Source organism: Thalassophryne amazonica, chromosome 9, assembly GCF_902500255.1.
Source record: "Thalassophryne amazonica chromosome 9, fThaAma1.1, whole genome shotgun sequence".
In the NCBI taxonomy this organism is placed as follows: Eukaryota; Metazoa; Chordata; class Actinopteri; order Batrachoidiformes; family Batrachoididae; genus Thalassophryne; species Thalassophryne amazonica.
This window is the reverse complement of record NC_047111.1, coordinates 48,985,217-49,004,794: the sequence shown is the minus strand read 5'-3', so window position 1 is coordinate 49,004,794 and position 19,578 is coordinate 48,985,217. Positions and strand designations below refer to the sequence as shown.

The 19,578-nt window shown below is 40.0% G+C and overlaps 1 protein-coding gene across 1 annotated transcript in view; it reads right to left on the bottom strand.

Annotated features, from left to right (window-relative positions):
* Positions 1-2,567: 2,567 nt before the first annotated feature.
* The window catches only part of gabra6b (gamma-aminobutyric acid type A receptor subunit alpha6b), a 139,934-nt gene continuing 122,923 nt past the window's right edge, over positions 2,568-19,578 (bottom strand). The window contains exon 10 of the mRNA XM_034178008.1: positions 2,568-2,977. Coding sequence (XP_034033899.1) covers positions 2,965-2,977 — 13 coding nt within the window. The 3' untranslated portion in view covers positions 2,568-2,964. The remainder of the gene's footprint in view (positions 2,978-19,578) is intronic.

Genomic DNA, 19,578 nt, shown 5'->3' with positions numbered 1-19,578 from the left:
CATGTCAAATGTGCACGCACACACATGCAAGCGTGCATGCATACAAACATTTGTACAGAAATACATACATACATAAAATAAAGTGGTGTCACTGCCTCTGGCTCTGCAGTCAAGCTAGCTTAGATAGCCTCTCTCAGATATTCCAATCTACTCATCAACTCAGGCAGGGGAAATGGACATGGAAGAAAAAGAAGAGAACATTGTTGCTTCTGTTCTGGTGTCCTCTGTTTTTGCATATTTGTTACTCTTGTCTCAGATATTTCTGTAAGATTTGTGTAACACTAACACTCTATGCAACTAAAAAATGTTTTTAAATCATATTTATTTACAGAAGAAAAAGCTCAAATGCACCCATAGATATAATGGGATTCATGCAAGAACCACTCATACAATATGTAAGTGTTAGGAAGGTCACCCCGGGCTCTCTGGGCAGGTAACCAGTGCGGGGGAGTTTAGTCCAGTGCGGGATACATTATTAGGCCTGTCCCTCCACTTCTGGATGGTGCGTAGTTACAATCTGTCCAGGGCCCACGAGGAAGGTTCTGAAAAGGTGCCTGTGGTGGCTCCCCGCTGGACTGCAAGTTATTAATGTCCTATGCTGCAGTATGGCTTATCACATATATTCATCATTTTCATGAGGGGGATTTACCCCTGATACCTGACAGTGTAGTGGAGGACCGAGCTGAGACATGTATGCACATCATTTAGGAGATGATAAATCAACTGTTCATGTCTAATACAACCCCAATGAACAACTTGGGATAGCCCCAGATCTCTCTCTTGGATGTACAGCCCAGAATTGACCACGCCATTTTTCGTCCCAGGTGTTACTTCAAATACAGCTGTATTTTCTAAACTGCAGCAGCTATAGATTTCCCAAAGTATTCAAAATGTTCAGAATGACAAATATATGCGTGGGAGGTTTATAGAAAAAATTTATTGTAATGTAGGACATTATTTATGCTATTTCACTATCCTTATGAACAAGACTGGGGTTTACACAAGACTGGCATTTTTTGCACGGGCTGTATGCAAATATGGATCTGCATGTTGATTTGCCACAAATTTTACACTGGATGCTTTTCCTAACAACTCTACATGTACATGGAGAATGGTTGTGGGTGGTTTAGGACCGAGAGCCTTCTCTTTTGGAAGGAAACACACTAACCAGTTGCATCACTGTGTATATTTGCACAATGCATTTATGCATTTCCTGAGTCTGGTGTGGTATGCTTGTACAAGCAGATAGTATGAAATAAGGTAAGAGAAATTTGAAAAATTTTTAATTTTTTGAAAATGTTCTTGCATGAAGCCCATTGTCTGGTAGCTCCTCCTTCAGGAACAAACATGCAAGCAAACTGCTTGTCATAAAACAGCATCATTGATGAACAGAAATGGTGTCTATCATTCAAAAAAAAAAAATGGAATATTTTTGAGCATGGATGTCCCATTTAAGGTATCATCACATCATTACAACAGTTCTTTAAGTACTCACTGGTGCAATGCATTGCCACATCTATCGTGTCAAAGAACTGCTTGGATCCTCATTAGAAAATATTCAGGCTGACCTGTGGACTATCCTTATTACTGGAAAGTATCTATCACTCTGAAGCAGGTCAGACAGGAATTTAATGGATGTTGCCATGTCCTGCTTCAGCATGAGGCGTTTTCTGCAGTAAAGCATTTGCATAATGGAACATGCTTTGATAAACATGTTAAATGACTGCAATATCTTATCACATATTATCACAATTATCCTATAACATTTTTCAGTTATGTGGGTGATTCTTTAATTACGGGCATATTTTAAAACATTAGAAAAAACCTTTCATTTTTATCATTGAAGATCATAAGTCTGGGTGTGGGACAAGCACAAAACGGCAATATTTGCATATAATGATGCTGAAAAAGGTGAAAAAGTCATCATGGACTACTAGAACAAATTTCTTAACACACTTTCATTGTAAAGATAACTATAAAAGTGTGAAATTTCCCCTTTTTTCTGTTTTTCATACAATATGATCAAAGGACATAATAAGTGCCCGTAGTCTAAGAATCACCCATGTAAATAGTATGTCTGATGCAGGTCTCCATAAGGGCCCCTTCACACATGGCACGAATAAATAGGAATCAGAGTGAATCACGGCAAAACAGCCCGAATGAGTGAACCCCGAAAACATTGAGCTGACATCGGGAGGGATACATGGTCAAGCAGGCATGAATGATCCGGCTGCAATGGTTTTGTGCATGCTCGTGTGTGTGGATGAACACAGTGCGAGCAGCTGGAGCATGTGGAACCACAAACCACCACTTTTTATGGTAACCCAAAATGCAACCATCTTTTGCTGTCATTATAATTGCCATAAAATTGCCTTATCACTCATCCAATTCCTTATTAGAATGCAGCCCTGCAGAATGGGTTATTTGTCACTGTGAGGCATGAACTAAATAGTACAACTGAATATCATCTACATAGTAGGTGCATGCCACGTTTTGAAAAGCACTCGTGTTCAATGATAAACAAATATAACACAACTTAAATAGCCCTCCAGGGGGTCAGGTGAGGAAACTGTCAAAGTGTCTATGTAATTCTTTTGTTCAAAAAACCAAGACAGTTGTAACACATATGCAAAGAGAGAGGAAATAGGACATTTTTACAGCACTGTATATCTGAGAAGAGAACAAACATGAGAGACGGACAGCTAGATACAACCTGTTTGGAATGGTTCCAGATGCACAGACCCACAAGTAATGAGTTCTCAGCACATGCTGGCAAAAGAAGATTGGATATCTGTTGTGAAAATGCACACTTTACAAGGGAACACTTAAAAAATCAATGCACTGGGAGAGCATAAAAGAGTCCTTGGCAAATGTCTGTCATCTAGTTGTTGTGTAGGTACAGGATGTGTGCAGGTGTCTGGAGGTGTGTATTGAGTGTGATTTCAAGGAAGACATACTCTGGGCTTAGACTGTATCCCTGTAAGAAAAGAAGAAAAGACAAAAAACGCAAATTAATAAGAACTGTGCACAAAGAGACTCTTTTATCTCAAACAAACATACATAATATATGCATGCAGACACCAAAACATACTGTATTTCATGTCCTTCTGCATGTGTTTGCACACAAGCACAAATCTGCAGTGGTGTGATGTAGCTGCATGTCAGTTCAGGCTTGCTGTGAATGCTGGCACACGTTCCAGGCTGAATTTCTATTATGAATTTATTCGATCTCTTGCTGCCAAAAAAGACCTCATAAAACTCGTCTGGGAACCTCAGCCAGGTATTTCACACCTCCACCTGATGTGTTCAGGCAGGAGACACTTCTGACAGCAGTGTGAGGCACTTTCAGCTGGAGAACTTACATAGCTGATGGGAAAAAAGTATTCTGCATGTATTTCTGATAGGTAGGCAGACAGAGAGGCATTTTGGATTGAGCAAGTACTGCATGTTTCTTAGGGAGTTGAAAGGATTAAAGATAAGATATGGCCAAATGATTTTAAAGTAATTTTCTAAAAGTAAAACTTCTGATATTGCACAGAGCTTGTATGTGTCTGGCTTTCAGTACTGACAGCCAGCGGAAATTGATGTTACACTTATCCCAGCCAAATAAACTTGCAGTTAGTTTTCCTTCGAACAAATTACAGTCCAACAAGAGCAATCCGAGATTTCTGCTATCTGCCATGGGTTGATGAGTACTCAAAATAACAGATAGATGATTCACATTGTGACCCAGACTTTACCACGATCAGAATTCCACAACAAACTGCAATAATTGCATCCTGATCCAGAATGGTCCAACTGATCAAGATGTTGCACTCACAAGCTGAAACAAAATTGTGTCTTTGTGATTGGAGCCTTACATCATGATGTAGTATCTGTGAAGTAGTTTTGACGTAATCCTTAAATGTCTCCAAAGTGAAATCCTGATCCATAATCCAGATCACCTCCAAAATATAATGGAGTCTCCCAAGACTTAACATCAATGTGTGGTACAAATTTGGTGAGAATTTGTTCAGTAGTTTTGACGTAATCCTCAAAATCCGACAATGTGAAGTGCACAAATTGGATTCCGATCCAGAACCTGGATCACCTCCAAAATACATTATAGCCTTCCATGTCCTAATATCTATTTGCAGTACAAATTTGGTGAGAATCCATGAAGTAGTTTTTCATGTAATCCTTAAAAGCTTATATAAAGTGAAATCTTGAAATTCAGAATCTGGATCGCCTCCAAAATTTAATGGAGTCTTCCATCCCCAAATATCTATATGTGGTGAAAATTGCATCAAAATCCATATAGTAGTTTTGACGAAATCCTGCTAATAATCAAATAGGCAAATACATAAACGCTGATGATTTTATTACGTCCTGGGCAGACATGAACATTAGAAAAAGTTTGGATGATATGGAAAATGTACCAAAAAAGAAACAAAGAAACAAACAAAAAAACATGCAGTGATCCTGATCTTTGTTCTTTGCACTGTTTATATTTTTGGTGGTCTTCATCACTTGTGGATTATGTATTTTTGAGGTTTGCATGTGTTGCCAGATGTGTTGTCACGACTCTTTGAATTGGTTTCTGACCAAAATTGCCATAATTTACGAAGACCTGAAATCCAAACAAATTCCCCCGAAAATGGAAGAAAATCCACACCAACTTCTATAATTTTATTCTCTAAGAGGCATCATGAAATCAGTTCACCTCTCTGTCTCTCTCTCTCTCTTCATAGTTGCTATATTAGCATGACTGCATACAGTGTTGCCAAATCATAAAGAATAAAATATAAAACAACATTGAGAAATAAGCAGGAAAAGAAGTAATTTGAGGTTTAAATTCAAATCAAGTATAGTGCAAAGTTACTTTTGAAAAGGTGAAATCTGCTATACTCATTGTCCCTCATCTCATCTGGCTCTCTTGCTCTACATTTTCAAAGAGTCAAAGGTAAACCACTGTTTTCAAATAATTAATTGATAATACCTGTTAAATAGTTGTCTCTGTGAAAACAAAAGCAGATGCTCAGAATAAGACAATCCAGAGTATGAAGAATCCATGAATGTGTTTTACTGGTGACATTGATTTGAAGATGGAGACAGAGCTACGGCAATTATTGTTGACATGGTAACCACAGTGTAATTAATATACCTTTTGCTGCAATTTATAATCGTAGTTAAATACTGACTGCCAATTAGTTTGAAAGGTCTGTTTTACTATTTCATACTTGGCAGTCAATAAAGGAAAGAAACTGACATTTGGCAAAATGTGGTGTTTGCAGTATCGCCTCTGTGCTTGCCAATAGTGTTGGCAAATATTGGACACTCTTATTTTACATTTATGAACTGATCAAGCATGACTTAGATGTAAACTGTGCAAACAAGCAGGTGTTCAATGTTTTAACTGACGATATAACTGCTGACTGACTACTGCACTGCACAAAAGCAAACAAAAACACACAAAAAAATTGAGAAAACAAATTTAAACCAACTGGCATGATTTGAATTTTAATCTTATTCATCAAAGCATTCAATTTGATGAGAATTTCACACAAAATTTTGACAACAACAATAATTCCTCATACTGCTGCCACATTGATAAAAAATCTTACTGGTAGGAATGCTTTAACCCTTATAGGGTCTTCAATTTTTGATACACAGGGAGTTCTGCTGGGTTTAGTTAGAGTCCCTTGATAGAGGAGAGTAACGTCAACTCAGAACATGGCGCCATTTTGGTTCCAACTGCACTGAGGTACTGAATGAACGTTTTGTATTTAACATTTTTTTTAATCATTTAACCACATACAGCAACACATCCAGGTACAGGTACTATCAAAATAAATATAAAAATAGTTAAGCTAACAAATTTTCCATTTATGATTATTTATTTAATTAATTTAAAGCCTGATTTATGCTTCTGCAGCTCTGTAACTCTGTGTCATGCAATGACATGCGTGGCAGTTTTAAAGTTCTCCGTTTCTGGATTCTGCTTTATTCTGAACTAATTTGATCCTCAACAAGCTTTTCTTTCAACAGTCATCACCTCTAATTCAAAGGTAAACTGTACAACTGTACAATTTTTTACAATATTTTTCAGACTCTGTGTTGTAAAGTTGTGGACTTTTCTGATCTCTTTGTAATCAGGGTGCGCATTGCAAAAACTATTAAAATATGATGCCAGGTGAAGGAATAAAAACAGAAAAGTGTCAAATCACAGCCTTTTGCAGTGTCTAATTTAACAGGTGCACATCAGGCTGCAGCTCAGAGTCTGGGCAAAGTGTGAAAAAAATAAATTGTCGGGCTGTTAATCACGGAAATGACTCCGGTCCCACTTTCCTCAAATCGCTGAGTGTCAGCACTGATCTTTTAATTTGTACCTCTGTTGCTTTGCACATCCAGATATCACATCTGTTGTTGTGGTGTACAGAGGTAAAATTACAAATGTTGCATCACTGTTCATTTTCAACCACAATTCCAATGAAGTTGGGACACTGTGTGAAATGTCAATAAAAACAGAATACAATGATATGCAAATCCTCTTTGACCTATATTCAATGGAATACACCACAAAGACAAGATATTTAATGTTCAAACTGATAGACTTTTTTGTTTTTGTGCAAATATTTGCTCATTTTGAAATGGATGTCTGCAACACATTTCAAAAAACCTGGGTCAGAGGCAAGAAAAGACTGGGAAAGTTGATGAATGCTCCAAGAACACCTTTTTGGAACATTCCACAGGTGAGTGTCATAATTGTGTGTAAAAGGAGCATCCCCAAAAGGCTCAGCTGTTCACAAGCAAAGATGGGGCGAGGATCACCACTTTTTGAACAACTGTGTGAAAAAATAGTCCAACAGTTTAAGAACAATGTTTCTTAACGTTCAATTGCAAGAAATTTAGGGATTCAATCATCTACAGTCAACTTTCTACACGTAAGCGGCAAGGCCGAAAACCAACATTAAATGCCCATGACCTTCGAACCCTCAGGTGGCACTGCATTAAAAACCGACATCATTGTGTAAAGGATCTTACTGTGTGAGCTCAGGAACACTTCAGAACACCATTATCAGTTAACACAGTTCATCGCTACATCTACAAGTGCAAGTTAAAACTCTACCATGCAAAGCGAAAGCCATACATCAACAACATCCAGAAATGTAGCAACCTTCTCTGGGCCCGAGTTCAACTGAAATGGACAGACGTAAAGTAGAAAAGTGTGCTGTGGTCTGATGAGTCCACATTTCAAATTGGTTTTGGAAATCATGGACATCCTGTCCTCCGGACAAAAAAGGAAAAAGACCATCCAGATTGTTACCAGCGCAAAGTTCAAAAGCCAGCATTCGCGATGGTATGGGGGTGTGTCAGTGCCCATGGCATGGGCAACTTACACATCTGTAATGGCACCATCAGTGCTGAAAGGTACATCCAGGTTTTGAAGCAACACATGCTGCCATCCAAGCAACATCTTTTTCAGCGACGTGCCTGCTTATTTCAGAAAGACAATGCCAAGCCACCTTCTGCACATGTTACAACGTGGCTTCGTAGTAAAAGAGTGCGGGTACGAGACTGGCCTGCCTGCAGTCCAGACCTGTCGCCCATTGAAAATGTGTGGCGCATTGTGAGGCACAAAATACAACAACGGAGACCCTGGACTGCTGAACAGCTGAAGTCGTACATCAAGCAAGAATGGGAAGAATTCCACCTACAAAGCTTCAACAATTAGTCTCCTCAGTTCCCAAATGCTTATTGAGTGTTGTTAGAAGGAAAGGTGATGTAACACAGTGGTAAACATATCACTGTCCCAGTTTTTTTGAAATGTGTTGGAGGCATCATTTCAAAATGAGCAAATATTTTCACAAAAACAAAGTTTAGCAGTTTGAACATTAAATATCTTGTCTTTGTGGTGTATTCAATTGAATATAGGTCGAAGAGGATTTGTAAATTGTATTCTGTTTTTATTTACATTTTACACAACATCCCAACTTCATTGGAATTGGGGTTGTACTGATGGACCTGACTGTAAACTCAGACAACTGAGGTGAAAGTTTTTCATTTTCCACATTATTTTAAATCATTTCCCATTTCTATTCTGAAGTCAAATATTAAAATTAAATCTTGCAAAAATTGTATTTATTAATTTTCTTATGTTTGTTCCATATTTCTGGAGTCCCTCAACAGCTTGCTTCTTTACTGTGGTTTACTCATTCCAAAAATGAAAAGTACACAGACTATGAGGTGACATCAATGCTGTTGAATTTTGTATTTGTCGAGAGAGTGAGATGTGGCATCCCAAAAAGTGAGTACGGGTGATGCAGAAGCACTGATATGAAGTGGGTGACCAGACAACGCAACTGAGTCTGAGACATAATTAGTGAAAGAGAGCATACATATATGAAGAGAAACTCAGGCAGAAAAAGTAGTTTCCTAGGTGATAACAAACCCCAGCCATCCATTTTCTGAATCCAGTCTTTTAAATTTGCAAGGATCCCAATGCAGACAACCACAGTGAATGATAGTTTGCACAGATTCTATTGTCCACAAAAATATTAATGATACTCAATTGTTCAGACTTGGTACAGATTCACAGCAATCAGTCCAATTCCCTCAACTTCTCTGAGGGAAAAACACAAAATCATAATCCAGAGCAAGGCAGAATTCAGCAACCAGATTCCATTAACAACTATAGTCCTTCAAGGAAGCCAGCAAGAGAATTGTCCAAAAGACAGAATGAGTTCAGCATCCAGGAAATATCATACCACATAGCCCAAACAGCAAGCAAAAGACAGGAATCCCAAGTGACAGTGAGGGTCGATAATGTGGAATCCAAAACCCTGCAACCAGCGCAAAAAAACAGCAGGCAAAAAGAGTGGTCCAAAATCACAGCAAAGCCAGCAACATGGAGTCACTAAACATTGTGACACACACCACTGGGGAACAGGGGGAAACCCACAATCTGGCGTCTAGGAGACGTTCTAACACAACACTTAAAACCAGTACTGAGCGGACATTCGAATGCGGAGATCAACAACCCAGAAGTCAAAACTAAACACAAAATAAACATCAGAATAAGAGCACCACAAAATAAGACAGAGGGGAAAATTACCAGAGATCGACTATACTACAAAATAGACAAAAACAGGACAACAGGACTGGAGCTAAAACATAACCCATGTCAGAGTTAAGGGCATTTACACTGAACAAAAATATAAATGCACCACTTTTGTTTTGATCCCATTTTTCATGAGATGAACTCAAAGATGTAAATCATTTTCTATATACACAAAAGACCTGTTTCTCTCAAATATTGTTCTCAGATCTGTCTAAATCTGTGTTAGTGAGCATTTCTCTTTTGATGAAATAATCCATCCCACTTCACAAGTGTGGCATATCAAGATGCGGATTAGACAGCATGATTATTGCACAGGCGTGCCTTAGGTTGGATACAATAACAGGCCACTCTAAAATGTTCAGTTTTATCACACAGCAGAATGCCACAGATGTCGCAGGTTTTGAGGGCGCATGCAATTGGCTTGCTGACTGCATTAATTTAGCAGTACATCCACCTGGCTTCACAACCACAGACCACGTGTAACCACACCATCCCAGGACCTCCACATCCAGCATGTTCACCTGCAAGATCGTCTGAGATCAGTCACCCGGACAGCTGCTGCAACAATTGGTTTGCAGAACCCAAGAATTTCTGCACAAACTGTCAGAAGCTGTCTCAGGGAAGTTCATCTGCATGCTCGTCATCCTCATCAGGGTCTCGACCTGACTGCAGTTCGTCATTGTAACCGACTTGAGTTGGCAAATGCTCACATTCAATGGCGTCTGGCTGCTGATCAACTCTATGCAAAGGAGATGTGTTCCACTGCATGAGGCAAATGGTGGTCAAACCAGATAGTGACTGGTTTTCTGACCCCCAGACCCCCCCCCCAGGTCATTGACCAGCTTCTCCCGTGCAGTTCTGGGCTGATTCCTCACCTTTGTTAGTATCATTGATACGCCACGAGGTGGTATCTTGCATGAAGCCCCAGTCCAAGGGAGATTGACAGTCATGTTTAGATTCTTCCATTTTCTAATAATTGCTCCAACAGTTGATCTTTTTCCATGAAGCTGCTTGGCAATTTCCCTGTAGCCCTTTCCAGCCTTGTGGAGGTCTACAATTTTGTCTCTGGTGTCTTTGGACAGCTCTTTGGTCTTAGTAGTTGGAGTCTTACTGATTGTGTGGGGTGGACAAGTGTCTTTACGCAGCTAAAGACCTCAAATAGGTGCTTCTAATTTGGAATAATAAGTGGAGTGGAGGTGGACTTTTTACAGGCGGACAAACAGGTCTTTGAGGGCCAGAATTTTTGCTGATTGGCAGGTATTGAAATATGTATTTGGCATTAGCATTTGTATTAGCAGTAACATGCAAATAAATTATTAAAAAAACAAACATTGTGATTTCCGTTTTTTGTTTGTTTGTTTGTTTGATTATGTCTCTCACAGTGGACATGCACCTAAGATGAAAATTTCAGACCCCTCCATGATTTCTAAGTGGGAGAACTTGCAAAATTGCAGGGTGTTCAAATGCTTATTTTCCTCACTGTATGTGTGAACAGGTAACACACACATTGTGGTATTGTCACCCCCAGCCACATAAGCATTGAAGTACGATGCTCCATCAAGCCTACAGTTTCTCTTCAGAATCATGGCAAACGACAGCATGTTAGTGGCAGAAGAATAAGTTACTCATCAACCACCTTGTTGCTTTCTGAGCACTTATTGAATGAAAGTATAAATATCATCATGGCTTCTTTCTGGCCTAAGTTGGTTTTTGGAAGTATTTTGGTATTTGAATAGTTTGTTTTTGCTGTTTCTAGCACACACAGATAATCTGCAGGATCCATAATAAGTTGCTGGGCATCGTAACTGGCCTTTATTAAGCCCTGTAACTGTGTTGTAAAGTGAAGGCAGTCTCTGGCTACTGTCTGAATTCTGTCATTTACTGACCTTAACTTTGTGGCTGATGCTCTACACTTAAAAGAATCAATGGATGCCTCAATTGCTGCACTTAAGAAGAGGACTAAAGAGTTTTACTGCCCAATTTTATTGTACTGGATGCAGACTCAAGGTGTTCAATGACTTCCTGGACTCTGTATGAGGTGGAAGTGTCACAGTGTCACTGTCGGGGTCAGTTCTTCTGTGTTTTTTTTCATATCTGTCTGGGCGCAGCTTTAGCGTTTTTGCTAACCAGATAAGGTCAGAGTCTGCGGACCTGTTATGTGGAGTCCCTCAGGGTTCTGTATTGGGCCCCATTTTGTTTTTATTGTACTTGATCCCTTTAGGTAGGATCATTCAAAGATTTACTGATGTCTCTTACCAGTTATTTGCCGATGACATCCAGCTTTACTGCTCCTTTAAGCCATCTGAGATTAAGAGGCTTGATTCCCTCCTCCATTGTTTGGCGGAAATTAAACAATGGCTAACGAATAACTTTCTTCAGCTTAACGCAGACAAAACAGAGACATTGGTTATTGCCCCTGATGCCCATATTCCAGGTATTCAGCAGTACTTGGGAGACCTGGGCCAGTCTGCTAAATCATGTCTTCGAAACCTGGGTGTCATTTTTGACAAAGACATGTCGTTGGTACAGCATTGTAAACAGCTGACGAGGAATTGCTTCTTTCAATTAAGAAATATCTCTAAGCTCAGGAAAATGGTGTCTCGAAATGATTTAGAGCTTATTATTCATGCTTTTGTGTCAACACGTTTAGACTATTGTAACAGTTTGTTTTCATGTCTAAACAAGAAGGAGTTGCGTCAACTGCAGTTGGTACAGAACTCTGCAGCAAGAATTCTGACACAAGCTAACAGAAGGACTCATATTTCCCCAATTTTAAAGGAGCTTCATTGGCTGCCAGTGTCCTTCAGGATCAATTTTAAAATTTTGGTTTTAACTTTTAGAGCTCTACATGGCCAGGCGCCTCCCTATATCTGTGACCTCATCCAGCCTTATGCCCCTGCCAGGGCTTTGAGGTCTGTGGACCAAAATCTGTTGATGGTTCCTCGCACCCATTTTGCAACCAGAGGAGAGCGATCCTTCCAGGCTGTTGCTCCCAGGCTTTGGAATGGTCTCCCGCTCTCTCTGCGCTCACTGGACTCTGTCGATACTTTTAAAAGCCAACTTAAGACTTTCTTTTTTACTCAAGCGTTTGCTTAGCTTTTAGGCTGCTCTGTGATCCTATGTTATGTTTTATGTTTTTATGTCTCGGCCATTGTCTGATGTTTTGTGTGGTGTACTCTGCTTTTATGTTGTGAAGCACCTTGTGGCTCTTGTCTGTGAAAGGTGCTATATAAATAAAATTTACTTACTTACTTACTTACAGTTGTTATCACAACAATGACATCCATGTCTCTGGAAGCTTAGCCTTTGAGGTCGAAAGTGGTATGGTAGATTAATGGTTAGCACTGTTGCCTCATACCATGAAGGTCCTGGAATCGCTTCCTCCCTCATCCTGCGCTGACTTTGCATGTTCTCCCTGTGTCTGAGGGGGTTTCTTCCGGGTACTCAGATTTCCTCTCACAATCAAAAACATGCTTATTCGGGGTCTGATCCTTTCTCTGCTTCTGACCAAGGCAGTGTCTCTCCATATGGAGTTGGTCCCAGGGTGCTGGACTGTGGCTGCCCACTGCTCCTAGTGGTTGGATTGTATCTAACTGTAATTAGGATGCGATAAATGCAGAGAAAATTTTTTTTACAATGTACAATGACATATACTGTACATGTACAAATGTACAATCAGTGAATTAGGGAAACTCAGATAAGGCATAAAATTAGGGGTGGGCAAACATAAAAAATCTTAATCGCATTAACTCATTGACTTTCTGAAAATGTAAATTTCAAATGAAACACCCTAATGAAATCAAATACAAAACCACTGGCAAGTCATTTGTTATCCTGTTTCATATCAAAATAACAATATTCATGTCCATGACTAAATGTACTAAAACAAATACGTCACAATTGTACACATACCACAACTTGATATGTGTACAATTGTGATGTATTTGTTTTAGTATATTTAGATTTGGCACTTTATAAGCCGATTAAACTGAATTGAAATTGAACATTTTATTGAGTCTTAAAGTAAATAAATATGAATTTGGTCACTGGATCCTTAAACTTTGTACATAATAACTCTACTTGGTGAATCCTTGATCTCTGGACATAAATAGGAATAAACAAAATCTGTAGTTTTTGTCAAAAGCATTTCCTTTCAGACATTGGCATGAATGTGTTTCCATATATCTGAGCTGAGCTTACAGCTGCTGTGCTTCACTTCAGGATGGAATTTGAAAAGGAAATACAGCACGTTTCATTTTGGGAGAAAAAAATAAGTTTTAGTCGATTGTAGTTTCTTGTCTGTATTACATTTAGAAAGAGGTGTCATTTTATTTAAAGCAGCGATTCATTTTGAAGTTATTAATTCCGACCGGACTCTGTCTCAGCCGTGCAGCGTTTCGAGCTGTGTGAACGGAACAGAGGACGATTCTCGTTTCTTGACAGCAACAAGACAAGAGTCCCAGTTAGTGACTTTAATCCACACAAAAGTGACTGATGATATTTTAATGGCTTTGCGAGGAGTTAAGAAGCAGCTTGCCATTTCTGGAGAGCAGTGAATCAAAGAACCAACGAGCTACTGGATCGAAGCATTGCTTCAATGGTTCATGGTTTCAAAGTGGAGCCGCGTTGCAGAAATAGTTTATTACAGACCAAACCCTAAATATCCAACTTTACTTGTACGTCCATATGACTCTGAAACCCGGAAAAATCTGTATAATTTACGGACTATAGGTTGACATGAAAACCACCGAAAAGCTGTGTTCACCGCGGGGACACGTTCGGCTATTCGAGATTATTCAAGATTTTTTTTTACCGATGACGAACGATGCATAAAAGATCCGGGCCTGATCCTGTAGAACTTTGTACCGAAAATGTCCATTCAAACGTTCGGCATCTTTCTGCATTTTGTTTTGTTGTGCTTTGCATAGCCTGTACTTTTCTCGATCCTCGTGTCGTTTTCTGTGTGAACTCAGCTATAGGCAGGAAGCAGCAGCATAAGCTCGCCCCCGACTGACACTTTCAAAATAAAAGGCAACGAGCAACAGTCATAAAAGGCTAAAAAAAAAAAAAAAAAAAAAAAAAACAGAGCGTTAAGGGGAGGAACAAAATTGTCAGCGATAATGACCTCAATAATTAACGCAACGTTAGCGCGTTAACATTGCCCAGCCCTACATAAAATACATTATGCAGGAACACCAGCTACAACACTATGATCATGTAGCCTGCATTGCTGATTATGGTACAGTGTACAGATGCCTTATTGCAGAGGACCCCTGCAACTGGAAAAGGCCAGTAGGGTGGGAATGTCTCGCTTGGCTTTGGAAGATCTGGTTGCCTCAGTGATTGTCAATCAGGACTCAGGATGGTTCTGTGATGTCATGAATGTGATTACAGGCTGTACGAGCATGTGCCTGACCTGACATTTTTCCACTTGAACTATCCGTATAAGCGATGGTGTGTATGAAAGAACTGATTTCACATGAGCACAAAAAGCCTCAGTGGCCAGAGAGAGCAGCATTTCTCATGATGCTGTAGAGGGAAATATGAGAGATAGTATATATTGGTCACAGTATATATTGGTCTTCTTGGTTTCTTGTCTGAGTGACCTATAATTGAATGATCATGAGACTAAAGTAATGGCAATGGCCCCGTGATCGAAAACATGAATTGAGTTGGTAACAGTTTTTCATGATTTTGATTTATGACCAACAATAGGGTAGTTGTTTTTCAAGCCTTGCACTCTGATGGGCAATAAAGAGGATAAAGGCTTATTGCCTGCTGTACCCACTTTGATGCACACACACCAGCCAGCAACAAGCCTGCCAACCAGCTGGGGCCCTTCATGGAAGGAAGTTATTTTATTTTAGCAAATGTGTTTCCTTCAAGTCCAACGCTGAATGGGGCTTTTCATTAAAATAGCTTCCAGTTACTTGGCACTGCTGCCATGGCACATTTATACACTTGTACTCCTGTAACCTCACAAAAGTAGATGCAAACACACAACCACCTGCACACACTGATGCACCCAGACACAGACAGACACTTGTTTCTTCTGGTTCACTTCATCTTTGCAGAAGGATATATAAAAGGCAAGTTACAATGGCTACATGTGCTTTCAGTTGGAGCCACGGGAGCTGTATATTTATCTCTAAGAATGAAAATGGACCCCTTGGACTCATCTAATGGATGCATAAGGATTAAGGTGAATAACTCAGAATTGGAGGGGGACAGTTCTGTGGATGGTTCTGCATAAAAACAGGAAAAAGGAATTTTATATCAGCTGTAGTCAATGGTGGTGAGCAAAATTATATAGTAACAACAACAATATAATAATCATTCAGTCATTCATTCTCTACACCCGCTTACTCCAATCAAGGATTTGAGGGGTGATGGAGCCTATCCCAGCCGAATTAGGGCAAGAGGTGGGCCCAAAACTGTCTGGTATATGTTAGTTAGTTAGGCTGCCATCTTGGATTGTTTTGTTCAAGCAATCAACCAACGTACGGCACACTGCCCTAACATTGCCTTCACTTTGATCGGCAGTCACCATGTTGCACTGTTCAATATTTGGATAAAATTGACTTCAACTATTTTGGAAGGTGCCATCTACTGGACAAAGTGCATAATGACACCATTTCCAACAACCAAAGCTTTTTTCTGCATGACTTATTCAGTAAAATATAACTTTTGATATCACCAAAAATAATGCTGATACAAATATGTTTGTGAAAGGCTCATATCAACAAATATTATCTCGGTTGGGCTCTTGTGAAATTACAGAAAGATGTGTTGGAAGATTTATCAAAATAAAATGGTAACTCTTTGTTTTTTAAGCACATTATGAATGCCATTCCTCACAATGGAGACACTGAGCTCATGCTAATGATAGAACATTAGCATTGCGTTTTGTGATACCTGCAGGTATTGCATTATGTGACGGTTGTGAGTTTTTATGCTGACAATAGACCATTAGCATCACTTTATGTGATGTTAGTGACTTTTCAAAGTGTTTAAATTATTCAATCCATTGAATCACTGCTTCAAGTAAACTGATCTCTTGCCAGCATCACAAAAAAAAGTGTTTGTGATAACATCATGAAATGCATCACATTTTTTGTGATGGTATTACAAAATTAATTTGTGAAGGGAACATGAAATTTGGGATGGCGTGGGGGGGTGGGATCGTGGGGGTCATGATTAGGATTCGGTTATAATTGTGAACTAAACTTGACTACATCACAAAAATGTCACACATTTCATGATGGTATTACAAAAAAGTGCTTCCCTTGCTCAGGTCTTCAGCCACCACATGCTTGTATTTTTTAAATTACATTAAAAATCCTGTTGCTGACAGTGGAGGCAATCAACTCATGCTATGGTTAGGTGTAATGTCAGCCCCTTTACATTTCACCTAATGCCAAGCTACCACCAACCCAATTGTACAATATATTATTCAATGACGTTAACGTTCCTAAAATCAAGAAACAGTGCTACATCACAGTGCAACTTTAATGCATTGCAACTGCATGAAGTATATATATCATTTTGAAGGACCTTGGAACATGTTTCTCAGTAATTTCCCAATAAATGCTCAAATGAATGACTAATGATTCAAAAGATTATAGCCAAATGTATTGCCTGGGATCATAAGAAAGTACGAGGTCTATTAGAAAAGTATCCGACCTTATTATTTTTTTCAAAAACCATATGGATTTGAATCACGTGTGATTACATCAGACATGCGTGAACCCTCGTGGGCATGCGAGAGTTTTTTCACACCTGTCGGTTACGTAATTCGCCTGTGGGCAGTCTGAGTGAGGAGTCGCCCACCCTCTCATTGATTTTTTCATTGTTTAGGAATGGCTCAGATTTGTTTGATCAAAATTTTTTCAAAACTGTAAGGCACAACTGAGTGGACACCATTCGATAAATTCAGCTGGTTTTCGGTAAAAATTTTAACGGCTGATGAGAGATTTTGGTCTGTAGTGTCGCTTTAAGGACGGCCCATGGCACCTGACGGCGATCTGCACTTCGAGGCGGCAGCGTCTTGCCATTGAAAACTTGAAACTTGAAAGTTGAAAACTTCCACATTTCAGGCTCTGTTGACCCAGTAAGTTGTCAGAGAACAGAGAACTTTCAGAAGAAGTCGGCATGAGGAGTTTATTCGGACATTCCATTGTTAACGGACATTTTGTAATGAAAGAACGTGTGGGCAGAGTCGCATGTCGGGCCGGACCAGACCGCGGGGGGTCGCAACAGGAAAAACACCTCCGTTGGAAACCTTAATGGGCAAGTTGGAACATGCCCAAGCTGTTAAACAATTTCTCAGTTACTCACTTGTTGAAAGCCATCAAAAGCCGCCTGAATTTTACAAATGGTTTTCAACACGGAGGTGTTTTTCCTGTCGCGGCGCACACAGATTTGCCGAGTCGTCACGGAAACGACTCGGCGAATTTGCGCGCACGTCTTTCATTAAAAAATGTCCTTAAACAGTGGAATGTCCGCATAAAGTCCTCATGCCGGCCTCTTCTGAATCTTCTCTGTTCTCTCACGACGTCCTGGGTGAATTAAGCCTTAAATTAGGATGTTTTCAGCTCGAAACAGGCCGACGACGGCGCCTGGAAGCGCTGCAGGATGTCCCGCTCCGTGGGAAGTCTTTACAGCGAGAGAAACACCCCATAATCTCTCATCAGCCGTTAAACTTTTCACCAAAAACCAGCTTAATTTCTCGAATAGTGTCCACTCAGATATTCCTCACAGGTCCAGAAAAAATTTTGATAAAGCAACGCGCGCCGTCTCGAGCAGCGTGTGAAACAAAGGAATTCAGCCGAGAGGGCGGGACCACATCTCACTCAAGGCCTGCCCACAGGGAAATGACGTCACCGACACGCGTGAGCAAAACTCACGCATGCGCACGAGGGTTCAAGCATGATTGGTGTAATCGCACGTCATTCAAATCCATATAGTTAAAAAATAAAATAAAAGGGTCGGTTTATTGTCTAATAGACCTCGGATTTTTGTTGACCAACTCATATTTCATAAATTAAATACACAAATATATTTGTATAAAACAGAAAACATACAAAGTTGCTAAGCAACATGGAAAAATGTTTTCATACAGAGAAAGAACTAAATAAATAGCTTAAAAAAACACACATATAAGGAAAGATCGCCCACTCTCCTCCCGCAACTTTAGGACAGATTTGTGTACATCTTTATTTTATATTTATGGACAATTCAACAACAAATGCTGTCCTGCAAGTACATTCCAGATTAATTCTTTACTGCACACTAAATTCTCACTGATTTCCAGAGCGGTCAGCACAGTGGCTTAGTGGGTAGAAGGTCGTGGGTTCAATTCCCATGGCCTTTCTGTGTGGAGTTTGCATGTTCTCCCCGTGTTTGCGTGGGTTTCCTCCGGGTGCTCCAGTTTCCTCCCACATCCAAAGACATGCGGGTTAGGTGGATTGGAATCTTTAAATTGTCCGTGGGTGTGTGTGTGTGGGTGTGTCTGTGTTTGTTTGTCTGCTTGTGGCCCTGCGACAGACTGGCGTCCTGTTCTGGGTGTACCCCGCCTCATGCCCTATGGCTGCTGGGATAGGCTCCAGCCCCCCGCGACCCTTAATTGGACGAAGCGGTAGAAGTTGAATGAATGAATGAATGATTTCCAGAGCCTGACTGGCACATTCTTACTACAGCATGCAGCACCTATCAATTAATAGAAACAGTTAACAGGGTGTCACAAACAGGTTTAGTCACACAAAGATATCCTGATGCCTGCCAAGTCTGTCATGTCATCTGACCTGACTCAGCTAAGTCCTGTGGGCTTTTCCGTGTGTGTGTCTGTTTTTCTGAATCATTATAAAGAAGCCTGGGAGCAAAATGAATTGAATTCACACACTAGAAAGCTCTGGGGTTATGAGCGATGATGTATGCCGACAGTGTAAACCAACAGGACGAACCAAACAGAAAGCTGCATATATACTGCACATCATACTAAGCTTTCTCATTCAACTGTTCCAAACCCTGAGACTATGAAAACCAACAGATTATGTCATGGCGATCAACAGTATGACTGAAATACATACTTCTAGATAAAAATGTGGCGGTGTGTTTCCAAATGTTGACGTCATACTGTCAAGCCGTGGCAATAACAACACCATGGATAGTCAGTCTGAATCCAAATTCCAAACTGTATGTTATTTAGAATGCTCAGTTATTACTGTATGTGAAAGAAGGGAGAAGGCATAAATATTAGCCTTCACCTTGAGACTACATTGCGTATCCCATACAGTACTGTATGTTCTGCATTCACTGTATATAAAATTAAAAATCTAATGCAGTTCACACTGATTTATTTGGTCAGGTCAGGTCTGTGCATGCACTGGGGCTCTGAGGTACTGCATCCACCACCCTGCAGAGGCACCCTGGGTCCCAAATTTCATTTACTCATATAGACCCAAGGTCTATGTATCTCT